The sequence below is a fragment of the Ostrinia furnacalis genome, unplaced genomic scaffold (genome assembly GCF_004193835.3).
Source record: "Ostrinia furnacalis isolate ACB-3 unplaced genomic scaffold, ASM419383v2 OfSCF0209, whole genome shotgun sequence".
Classification (NCBI taxonomy): domain Eukaryota; kingdom Metazoa; phylum Arthropoda; class Insecta; order Lepidoptera; family Crambidae; genus Ostrinia; species Ostrinia furnacalis.
Genome location: NW_021130448.1, coordinates 226,670 through 239,461, shown reverse-complemented (window position 1 = coordinate 239,461; position 12,792 = coordinate 226,670). Strand labels below are relative to the sequence as shown.

The following is a 12,792-nucleotide window of genomic DNA, read 5'->3' as shown; positions in this document are numbered from 1 at the left end:
TAGACACTGAATGTACCTGTCGAAATTTTCAAGTGTAATACGCTGTTACGGCCGCGTTTCTTCTTATCAGTCTTTTCGCTTAGCTTGAGAGCCATCTGCGCTCTTCTATTGGCCCGGTGAAGCTGGAAAAGCTGCTTAAGGCTATCTGCAAAGTCAAAATAAATAAATAAAAAATCTTGGCAGAGCGGTCGTGGTCACGTTGAGGCTTTGAGGCGGATACATTTTTGTAAAATGGAATGAGAAAGAAGCTCTAGAACTAGCTAGAAGTAAAATTGAACTGAAAAATGTAAAAGCTCGTCCGTTCCTTTCAACAAAAGGACATTGATGGGCAAAGACTTTCCTCAAGAAATTCGACAACGATCGGTCCTGCGCTGCCTGCATTCAGGTCTTTTCCGCGACCTTCATTGATATCCGTTAGACTCCGAAATTGGTCAGCAGTATTATACTACCATGGCCTCATTGCTAAGCCATTTGCAAAACGTGGCCTTTACATCATAAACCTCACATGGCATAGTAACCCATACCTTTTATCCATACTTGACCCTAACCTTTCCTCCGCAGTGGACGAAACCGGCAAGCGTATACGCACGAACGCGGACCACGGACCAGTGAAGGACTACGACAGTTATGTCTGCGACATCTACAGCAAGTACGTGCCGCAGCCCGTCGACATCAACACCTGCTCTGTGTACGACAGATACGACATACTGGAGGAGATTGGTGAGTTGCTATTTTGTTGTGTTCTGTAGTTTTGTATAATAGAACTTGCGTAGATAAGCTTTGCCGGATTAGCACCCGTATCAGGCCTGTTCATCTCCGCGAGTTTACATCGAAAACAAAACACGCACGATTGCCCCCTACAAGAGTACTATTCGACAAGGCCTCACATACGAGCGAACATTGACTCACGCACGCGTATTCTTGTGTATGATGGAAAAAAATAAAGAAAATGGTGTACTAAATACTGTGCAGTATTTAACTGCCTAAATAATAATAAAAACACAGAATGTACTTTTTTAAGTTGCCTCAAGACACTGAGAGGTAAATAAGTAGTTAATATTATTCATGATAATTCATGCTAAATCATGTATTTCCTCCGCCATTTTCTGCAGATTGGCACCTCACGTCACATCATTTTACCGAAGTCAGCCCTATAGCTTCGGCGCAGTACCGATCACTGACGTTTGTCAACAAAACTTCTGACAAACTTGCTTGACTCTTGAGACAAGCTAAATTACACCATATTGTTAATGACATTGAGCATACATTTTTAATTGAATGATCAAACGAACTTACCAAGTGAAGTTCGATCTAAATTATCCTGTTTTCGCCGAAGAGATTTAAGGTCCCTCCCAACCCGAAGATTTCTATATCTTCTTCCCTGGAGGTAAACGTCAATGTCATCTCTTCTCTAAATATAATGAGACCGCTCGGACACCGAGCCCACAGCGTGGTAGGGGTGGGGTTGCCCGCTCTTTTGTTTTTTACTACTACTACGCTGAATATTGTGTGCGGATTGGGTTGTCGTACAGGGGTACTACATGGTAAAATAAATCTCTTCGGCGAAAACAGGATAATTTAGATCGAACTTCACTTGGTAAGTTCGTTTGATCATTCAATTACTCACCCTAATAAATGTATGAAATGTAATGTTGAAAAAGTAAACGTGCAATATATAACTACAATACATAATACATAATAATTAAATAAGCATGTAAATATTAAATAAACTAAAACTCACGAAGTTGCTTGCGGATTTTCTCTAGGAGGTCGGAGTTTTTAGGTCCTTTTAAATTTACAATATTAGAATGCATGTTCATTAAAAGATAGTTTTAGAACTCCTTACTTTATGCCTTATTGATGGCTTACCTTAACATCATATTGAGATACCAATATTTGATTCACTGTCCGTCCGAGATTGATTTTTTTTTGAGTCAGAGATTCTCAGCAATATCAGCATGTCAGCAATACTAACCATTAAAATAGTCCCAATATAAAATCTAAAATAAATTGACCATCACTTAGTTTCCCAAAGAGTTTTCATTAACATAGCGACACTAACGAGTAGATTTGAACCTTAATCCTGGTACATATAAAGATGAATTTCGCAGGTGACTTCATGAGGGCTTCGTCTAAAAGGAAACGCAAACGCGCCGGAGGTCTGTGTGTGAATAGATCGATGTAGTGCATCTCTTTCTCTGCATCCTTCTGTCTCACACGCATACTATTTATACAATATTTATACAAATAAAAGCTTAGATATACAAAGCATGATATAAAAACAGACTATACAATTTCAAAGACTATGTAGATTTACGGCGATGAATTTTAGCATTTTTTTGGTATTTAGTACAATAGAAAAACATAAAGATATCTAAATTAATATTTGAGATAAATTCGTCTATCAATGCAATACTTGGATTTGTTTCAAAATGTTTTTCTATTGGTTTTATTGTAGATTAAATAAAACTTAATCATATTATTTTACAACACTATACATAATAACTTAACGATATATTATTTAAAACATATTATTATATTGTGGTAGTTTAAGTGCACGGTTTTTAGCTTCATACAATATTTAAAATTAATATTTATTTATCAACAAATATTTATAATTAACAGGAATGTGCGTCTTCCTAGTTATAAAATACATATAATTTAGACGATTGGCAACAAATAACCGAGCACAAAATTTTAGATATCTTATAATATGTAATACGAATAAGTGAAAATATGTTCCTCAATAGAAATCATAAGCATTCGATTCCTAAAGCCGCGCGTAAGGGTTGCTACACACATAAGCGGGCTGACATTAATCGCGACAACTGGGCGCTAATAATCAAATATACAACGTGTCCCAAAATTCAAGGATAAGCCGACGCCACAGGATGGACATAGTCATGACTACTTTAGGAAAAATAAGGAAAAAAATCTATCTCAATTATTTTTTAACTTACACAATAAATTATGAAATTCGACGAAAATTGACACCCCATCATCAGGACCCTGGACATCATCTAGCACTAAAGTGCTTGAAAAGACAAATCCAACGAACCCAAACTAGATGCAATTCCGCCGTTTCGTTTAGAAGTTCCTATGGCCACCTCCAGTCTCCATTCAGCGCAATGGTACCATAATATTGCATTTTCATCGTACTTACACAAGTATACCAAATTTCAGCTCAATTGGTTAAGGAGAACTGGTTTTAAATTCAGTTGCAAGATTTATCCCATACTGACTAACAAGCGAAGTGCTTGTAAAAATGGTACACATATCTTTTTTGCGACTAGGTTTCTTAGAGTATTATACCATTTTGGAATCTTTGATAATTGCGTCAACTTTATAAGAAACTTGCCGCAGTAGTGTTTATACTTTTTTTTTACAAAACGATGAGTCAAAGTGGAGTTAGAGTAAAAATCGTTCAAAATTTTAAGGAAATAACATATTTTGATTAACTTTTGTGTAAAAACTGCAAGGATTCTGGGGGTTTTAAGAGTTGGGATGGACAGCAGCACTACTTAAGTTGCCGATACAAACAAAAAAACAGAAATATTTGAAAAATGGTGGTCGTGGTAATGTAAAATATCATAAGGGGTGTCAATTTTCGAAGAATTTCGTAATTTATTGTGTAACTTAAAAAATAATTGAGATAGATTTTTTTCCTTATTTTTCCTAAAGTAGTCATGACTATGTCCACCCTGCGGCGCCGGCTTATCCTTGAATTTTGGGACACGTTGTATAAAATGGCGATAACTAAACAAAATGGACGATGGTGATCACTGTCAAGTCTGCTGCAACCAAAAATAACTTTTTTCAAAATGAATTCATATTTTCACTTCAAAAATATGTATGCTTACCGTGAGTTTACGTTAGGTGTGCTCGCATCAAAGAAACCTATGAAGATCTTAGTTCTTGAAATTCACCGCTTCGGTCGGGCGCTGTACAATCTGTCATACATTTAGAGTAGGCGCACACCGTTGATTTTTCGTCGGCCGATAGTTTAGTCGGGCAGTTGATCAGTATGGGCATGTATGGGAGTGCGCACACTACGCCGATTCGATTTGGCCGAATCTTCATACAAATTAAAATCGGGCACAACTATCGGCCAACTAAAAATCAACGGTGTGCGCCTACTCTTAATGTCATTTTTCTTCGCAGCACACCTAACGTAAACTCATGGTAAACAGATTAACCTATCTAACTAAAATCACTCAAAACCAAATACTAGAGATGGGTTATACTAGGTAAATTTGATACTAGGTGCACCTATTCCTAGTATTTATTAATACTCGATCCAAATACCTATTCCACCTAGTACGTAGTAATTTAGCATACTTGACGCGACTAGTGCGGACTAATCCACGTAATATGACTTTAAAATACATTTTTTTTTTAAAGATACAACCGTAGTATGAATAATGCAATTTGAAATTGAATAATAATTCCTCCCTTCATACTTCAACAGGCTTAGGACTGTCAACTTAAAAGTTGGCGTATTTAAAAGATATCAATTTCATAAAAATATTTACATATTTTTTCTTATTTACATGAATATGGTTTGACTACGTTTGTGTGCGTTTGCTTCGTCGCGCTCAAATTTGTTTGGTCAGACAGAGACGGAGTGAATCTCTACGTTCGCACATAAGCTTAGCGAGAAATACTAGGTGCGCGTAATACACGACTACGGATTACGCAATAATAACCTCTATTACTTTAATGATAGGGTCGGAAATCGTGTAATTTATAAAATACTAGGTGGATCAAGTATTTAAAAAATTGGAATAGGTGCCGCCTAGTACTGTAAAATACCTAGTGTGTGGATCTGTTCTAGTAAATACGTCTCATCTCTACCAATCACCCATTAAAAAGTCCCAAAACTCAGATGCATGAGGTGCGTTGCACTGTTGTAGGCACAGGCGCGTTCGGCGTTGTCCACCGATGCCGCGAGAGGGCCACCGGCAACTACTTCGCCGCTAAATTCATCCCGGTCACTGGTGCGATGGAGAAGGAGCTCATCAAGAAAGAGATAGACATAATGAACCAGCTGCACCATAGGAAACTGATTAATCTTCATGATGCGTTTGAGGATGACGATGAGATGGTGCTGATATTCGAGTTGTGAGTATATTTTGTAGTTTTTGCTGTCCTTTTTAAAGTGATTTCTGATGTCGAACTGTTAAAGAACTCTTACTAGTCTTAATTCTAAATACCTGATCTTGTGTAAAATTGTGGGTTGCCATTTTATCGCCATTTCAAAAATTGGCGATAAAATGTCGTCTCAGCCAATTTACAAGAAATACGTTTTAGAGCTGGTTTACAAATTTCGCTGTGATGACCTAAATTGTAATGTTTTTTTTTTACTTAGAATGTATTTTATTTTTGGAGAATGATATATCCCAAATGATTGTTTAATTGTGGGAGGCAGCCAGCAGTGGACGTCATTTGGCTGAAACGAATATCTCTGTGACTTTCTTAGATCTCTAGCATCTTAAGACTGCCCTAAGTACAAAATAAACACTAGTTCTGTCGTAGTAAAAAAAAATCATTTTATTATCAGACAAAAGCAGTCCATAGTTTGGTTAGCAACAATTTGATCTTAGAGACTATGTTAGTAGAGTAATAAAGCAGTAAATCTGAATAAATCCTTCCTTCCACAGCTTGTCCGGAGGCGAGCTATTCGAGCGCATTACAGAACCTGGTTACAACATGAGCGAGGCCGAAGCGGCCCACTACATGCGGCAGATATGCGAAGGTGTCAGGCATATGCACGAACAGAACATCATTCATCTCGACCTGAAGCCCGAGAACGTCATGTGCCAGACACGCAGCGGCACTGATGTCAAGGTGAGTCTGACTTCATGTGATGGACACTACATTCGGCAGATATGCGAAGGTGTCAGGCATATGCACGAACAGAACATCATTCACTTGGATCTCAAGCCCGAGAACGTCATGTGCCAGACACGCAGCGGCACTGATGTCAAGGTGAGTCTGACTTCATGTGATGGACACTACATTCGGCAGATATGCGAAGGTGTCAGGCATATGCACGAACAAAACATCATCCACTTGGATCTCAAGCCCGAGAACGTCATGTGCCAGACACGCAGCGGCACTGATGTCAAGGTGAGTCTGATTTCAGGTGATGGACATTACATGCGGCACATATGCGAAGGTGTCAGGCATATGCACGAACAGAAGATCATTCATCTCGACCTGAAGCCCGAGAACGTCATGTGCCAGACACGCAGCGGCACTGATGTCAAGGTGAGTCTGATTTCAGGTGATGGACATTACATGCGGCACATATGCGAAGGTGTCAGGCATATGCACGAATAGAAGATCATTCATCTCGACCTGAAGCCCGAGAACGTCATGTGCCAGACACGCAGCGGCACTGATGTCAAGGTGAGTCTAACGTCAAGATCTTCCAAGCTTCAGTCGTGAAATAGAGCCAACATCAATGTGGACTTTAGGCAGTGAGGATACGGTTGAAAACTAATAAAAATATACTTTTCTTCAGCCTCATTATGACTTAAACATGCGCGGTTAGGGCCTGCATTAAAAACGCACGCGTTTCTATATCGAAAAATAGTAAGAACAGCGCAGAGTGGCGCATACTCGTGACATGAGTTTCCACACGCGTGACGGGTGGGCATATTTTTACGTAAATGTCATTTGCAAGGAAGTGTCCAACCCTGCCATGTACTGCGTGTGAGCAAATACATAACCTGCCAACTTTTATTCGTCTCCTTGAGTTTTCTTTCCTATAAATTTTGGTACGATACTGGTACTTGCAGTGCAACTAATAGGCGCACGCACCGGATACCCGCATAAGTTTTAACGTACAGTCTTAAATAAACTCTAATGATAGATTACTCAGAATTTTAAACTTTCGAGTTCCATTTCAACTAAAATAGTAAGACATGGGTCTTAACGCAACGTTAATTAATGAGTTACATTATGTACTCACGGCTTGACGTTCGGCTGCGATGCTGCAGCCGTGGTCACAAGCAGACTTCTTGTTTTAGATTACTCAGAAGTTGCGAATAATATTAAAGATTCTCTATTTTGCAACTAAATTGTAATGTGACATGCAATAAACGATTTGAATTTGATAAAAGATGGTGCGAACGAGATCTCTGTGATTTAGTAAAAAGTGACGTAAATAAACCACGATCAAATTCTAATCCACTATGTCCTTCACAGATCATCGACTTCGGTCTGGCCACGAAGCTGGATCCCAACGAGGTGGTCAAGATTTCCACCGGTACAGCCGAGTTCGCCGCGCCAGAGATCGTGGAGCGCGAACCGGTTGGATTCTACACAGACATGTGGGCCGTGGGAGTTCTATCATACGTGCTGTAAGTTACTAAGTTACCACTTAAACTGCTTTGTAACTGCCGCCTGCTATGTTCCTGTCAGATTAGAATAGAACCGCTTTTCCCCTCTTCCCGTAAATATCGTAAAGGGCACCTGAGTGGAGTGCTCTTATACCTGCTGTAAGTGTATCGCAGATATTCCACCTTATGGGCATCCCGACGGGGGCTGGAAATGGTACTGCGTACCTTATGTCTTGTTCCTCTAAACTGCACCTAGAATTTTATATCCCGCATTTTTTTTTAGAATACATCCCAATTTTCTAGAATAGTTCATGAGTGCTTTCTAAAACTGATCATGATTTTTGTCTCCCATTTTCTTTCGATCTAAAATTGTAACAAAATTATAATGTAAGTAGCTAATGTCTCAGTTAACTTTATACAAGAATCCAGTGGTTTTTAACAACTGTTTTTGGATAAAATTGACTGATCATAATTAAAGAGGACTAGTGCACATAATATGATTAAAATAACCAACACATTCTATTCTATTCTATTCTACTTACCCTATCCATAAGCAAATAGTATTTGAATTAAACAACAAATACTTAACCTCCATTTATACCCGCAGCCTCTCCGGCCTATCACCGTTCGCGGGTAACAACGACATCGAGACCCTTAAGAACGTTAAGGCCTGTGACTGGGAGTTCGACGAGGAAGCCTTCCAGCATGTATCTGATGATGCCAAGGACTTCATCAGGCGGCTGCTGGTTAAGAACAAAGAGTAAGTAGTGTTTGTTACTTGTTTAGGTAACTGTAGGGTGTCCTCAACATGGTGAGACGATGAAGTGTGAACCAAAGTCGCTTTGGTTGTCGTGATAGACCACGAGCCAGAAGACGTAGTGTGAGCAAGCCTCCCAGTTCCCACTAGGTGGCCCGACGACCTGGGGAAGGTCGCGGGAGGTGCCTGGATGCGGGCGGCGCAGGACCGGACTTTGTGGAAAACCTTAGGGGAGCCCTTTGTCCAGCAGTGGACGTCTTTCGGCTGAAACGAACGAACTTGCAGTGTAGCTAAACAATCATCGAAGAATACATGAAATGTTAGAAGTCTAGTTTTTAATTACCTCAGATAGATTGTGTTGCGTATTTGTCGATCAAAGTGTTTTACATTTACTTCTTCATGTTGTTCTCCTATTTCTCTTTCAATATTTTTGAGACAAGAAGTCTATACTTTACCAGTTCCGGACAGAATTACTTTTGTATTTATAGCATTTTAGAAGAAGAACTTACACATAACTTATTGACAATATAATAATTTTTAAAAATAATGAGTCTAAATGTAACCTATGTTGTAAATTTGCATGCTATTAATAATTATATGGCTGGATATGTGAAACTGTAATTAACCTAAGATCCTGAATGTACCATAATCAATGCAAATAAATTATTCTTGATTCTACATAATTAAAAATTTTCACATATTACGACTTAATACAAACTTTCATAATCCCGTGTCTCATTCACACACTCATTCCCACTTCTCTCTCCCAGGAAACGTATGACAGCGCACGAGTGTTTAATGCACAAGTGGTTAGCCGGAGACGCGGCTGCCGCCAGAACCGCCACCATCGAAGCCAGGAGATACGAGGCGCTGCGCAACAGGCTACGGGACAGATACGAGGTGAGTTATGAGAATAAACTTTTTAGAAAACGTATGCAAAAGACAGTGTGTCTAAAAGGTCCTCAACTCGGCATTAGTCGTGTCATTAATCGCGTAGACATGGCGCTGATTTTCAGCCCTTTCCAACGAAATAGCAGGCCTTAATAAGCACGCATCGACCTGTTCTAGCGTTTCACTTTCGATTCACCATTTTTTTTTTATCCACAACAAGGAAGCTCTTGGCCTGTATCTCACCTGATGGTAAGTGACGATCAGGCCGAAGGTGGAAGCGAGGTTCAATCGGAATCCTTTTTGAACCTACACTGGACAGGGAATTGGCCATAGATCAATAATAATATTTCAACATTGCTCCAAATAATCTTAAGTCCAATCGAAAACCTAATCTTAAGTCCAATCGAAAACCTGTTCCGTTTTTTAAATCAGGTACCTAATTTACTAATTTGCTACTACTAAGAGATACTAAAATTACCATTTCTGTTTAGAACTGGTCATCATTCGCGCTGCCGATCGGCAGGCTGAGCGAGTACAGTTCGCTGCGCAAACTGCTCATCGAGAAGTGGAAGATATACGACGGACAGTTCGGTGAGTTTATACACTTTAGTTTAAATAAGTATTTATTTCATTTTATTGTTATGGTGCGTCCACACTGGGCGAATATGCTCGCGCGGCAAACTTGACATCCTGCTCACCCTGCTCTTGAGTGAGTAAGATGTCGTGTTTGCCGCGCGAGCATTTTCGCCCAGTGTGGACGCACCATTAGGAAAACAAACAGCATTTTATAACACACAGAAATACTTAATAAACTTATTTTACTTGCCTTTTATCTTAGGGAATAAGGCTAAAACTATAAAATCACTGTTCACTGTTGCCTCGGCTATGGCACTCGAATAAGTGCTGCAATGATGCACTTTGTTTAGTTTAACGCATGATTGACTTTAAATTTTACTTTAAAAAGCATAGCATTTTGTCAAATAAATACACAGTTGAAGACAGTGCAAACAAAGATTGTGTGGTAGAAATGTTTATCATCCAATTCAAATTATATAGGCAATAATCGTATAGGCACAGACAATCCTTTCTTTCAAACCCTATCAAATCTTATAAAATCATGTTTTCCATCCCGCACTACTCCAATACCACAAGAAACTTTTCAGTTGAGTGCCATATTTCGAGCGGTCTTATCAAAGCTAAAAGCAATGCAATTTACAGTCTTAATATTTTATTTTTCCCCATCATAACATCGTTTATCTCTACAGACCGGCGGCAAGCGGCGCCGCGGTTCGTGATCAAGCCGCAATCGGCCTTCTGCTACGAGGGCCAGTCAGTAAAACTGTACTGCCGCATCATCGCTTGTGCCACGCCTACGGTCACGTGGTCACGCAACAATCACGAGCTCAGGCAGTCCGTCAAGTTCATGAAGAGGTACCTTATCTTATACGAAACTCCGCCTTAACTTAGTGCCCTATTAGGATCCTGTGCTTCGCCTCTCATTTTTCTTAGCCTGGATAAGAGGAACTTCAGTCTTCTAGTGGGCCCTGTCATTTGTGGGTCGCGCATCAACTACGAGTTGCGCCAGTCCGTCAAGTTCATGAAGAGGTAACGTCTTTGTTGCTGTCTCTCTCTGGCGTCTCGTAGGGACAACGTGCGTTTTGCTACGAGGACCAGTCAAGCTGTAGCCACGCCCTCTGTCACGTGGTCGCTACGAGGCCTTCTGCTACGAGGGCCAGTCGAGCAAGTTGTAGTCACGCGCTTTGTCGAATGATCGCTACAAATCCCAGTCGGTCAGCTTTAGCCGCGCCCTCTGTCGCGTGGTTGCTACGATACGTTCTGCTGCGAGTGTCTGTCCGTCATGAAGAGGTAACACTTGCGAGACACGCACGACTGATACTGTAGTATCTGTCGCCTCGTAGCGACGACGTGCGTTCTGCTACGAAACTAGTCCGTCAAACTGTAGCCACGCCCTCTGTCACGTGATCCCTCGAAATGTTCTGCTACGAGGCCCAGTCGGTTAAGCTTGTAGCCACGCCCCATGTCACGTGGTCGCTACTCGGCCTTCTGCTACGAGGCCCAGTCCGTGAAGCTGTACTGCCGCATCATCGCCTGCGCCACGCCCACCGTCACGTGGTCGCGCAACAACCACGAGCTCAGGCAGTCTGTCAAGTTCATGAAGAGGTAAGGTTAAATAGGCATAACGACATTTGACGTCACATAGAAGGACTTTTCAAAAGTTACCTCTTTCCTATCACTGCAAATCTTGTAGCTATAACCAGAATCTACAATTTGATCTCAAAAATCTCAACTAATAATTTGTTTTAGAATATGTCTTAGGCTGGGTTGCACCATCTTACTTTTACTTTGACAAACGTCAAAAGTCTTTCAAACTCCAACCAAAAAACTCCAGTTATCGTTACATTTACTGTTAAAGTTAGGTGGTGCAACTCAGTCTTACTGTTCTGATATTTCAATAATATGTGGAAACATTAGTGAAAGAGTTACTTCGTTAGCGTAAAAGCTCCCCAAGATATCTATTAAAAAAAATTTTTTGTTTGCCTTATACTCGTACATAAACGACTACTCATTTATGACTGTGAAATGAACCAAAGGTTCAAATTTTTCGGGTATATAAATTCCTAATAAGCTATCAATTACTTTCACAGAAAGTAATAAAACAATTCATAAATCTACATAGCTAAAAGATTACTGACACTATATTCGTTCACACAGATACGCGGGCGATGATTACTACTTCATCATCAACCGCGCGAAGCTGGAAGACCGCGGCGAGTACATCATCCGTGCGGAGAACCACTACGGATTCCGGGAGGAGGTCGTGTTCCTCAACGTACAACGTAAGTCATCATCATCATCATTTTAGCCAATAGCAGTCCGTTTGGAAGTATTTCAGCACCGCTCCTAAAGAACGCCACAAAGCACGAACTTTTTTTTTTGACCTTGACAACACGATCTTAATATCATCACCATTTCAGCCTATGAAAATCGATTGCTAGAAGTATCCCTAAGGACCCTTCCTATCTCTAAGGAACTGAACATGATCTCTCGTCTAGATAAGATATTTTTAACTAAGTACTGCCAGGACCGTTCATTGTGGAAAACCTTGGGGGAGGCCTTTGTCCAGCAGTGGACGTCATTTGGCTGAAACGAACGAACGAACGAACTGCTAGGTTGGTGAAGTTTTTCACAAGTTTGATCTAGTGAAAAAACTCGACGTTTGCCATTATTAAATCTATCGAACAGGGGGCGTCATGCATGCATTACTTTTGCCAAGATGTATGCCCATTCGAAAACCGTTTACTCGAACTTTCGGCGGCTCTGTCACAGCTGTTCTAGTATCTGTATTCCTTTGTGTAGTTTTAGCTGAATTGTTTAAAATAGTTCACAGAAAGTTACACTTGCACTCACAAGTTAGAAACAGACAGAAAGTTTAAAAATAAATCTTATTTAACCTTCTGTATTAACCTCATAAATGCCACTAGAGCACATAACGCTTAAAATATAATAGCGATATATTTAGAACCAGCAATAAAACTCTCCCCCAATTAAATCATTATGACTAATATAATGGCACAATTAATAAACCTAGCTTAACAATAAACCTGTCAGATCAGTCGAAAGCCAACCGATCGGTTCAACGACTTAATAGTTTAATTGTGAACAAATAGGTCGCGGACGCCAGATCTATTCTCGCGCTGGCCCTAGGCCGAATTGTACTTTAATTAGTCTAGATATTTGAACGGTGTAACGAGTTTGTGTTGTGTTCGGTGGAAAGGT

General features: G+C 40.2%; 1 protein-coding gene across 1 annotated transcript in view; it reads left to right on the top strand.

Annotated features, from left to right (window-relative positions):
• The window catches only part of bent (projectin protein bent), a 113,557-nt gene that overhangs the window by 78,585 nt on the left and 22,180 nt on the right, over nucleotides 1–12,792 (top strand). The window contains exons 68-76 of the mRNA XM_028309300.1: nucleotides 562–720; nucleotides 4,914–5,121; nucleotides 5,661–5,847; nucleotides 7,213–7,367; nucleotides 7,954–8,106; nucleotides 8,874–9,003; nucleotides 9,486–9,585; nucleotides 10,260–10,425; nucleotides 11,728–11,852. Of these exons, the coding sequence (XP_028165101.1) occupies nucleotides 562–720; nucleotides 4,914–5,121; nucleotides 5,661–5,847; nucleotides 7,213–7,367; nucleotides 7,954–8,106; nucleotides 8,874–9,003; nucleotides 9,486–9,585; nucleotides 10,260–10,425; nucleotides 11,728–11,852 (1,383 nt within the window). The remainder of the gene's footprint in view (nucleotides 1–561; nucleotides 721–4,913; nucleotides 5,122–5,660; nucleotides 5,848–7,212; nucleotides 7,368–7,953; nucleotides 8,107–8,873; nucleotides 9,004–9,485; nucleotides 9,586–10,259; nucleotides 10,426–11,727; nucleotides 11,853–12,792) is intronic.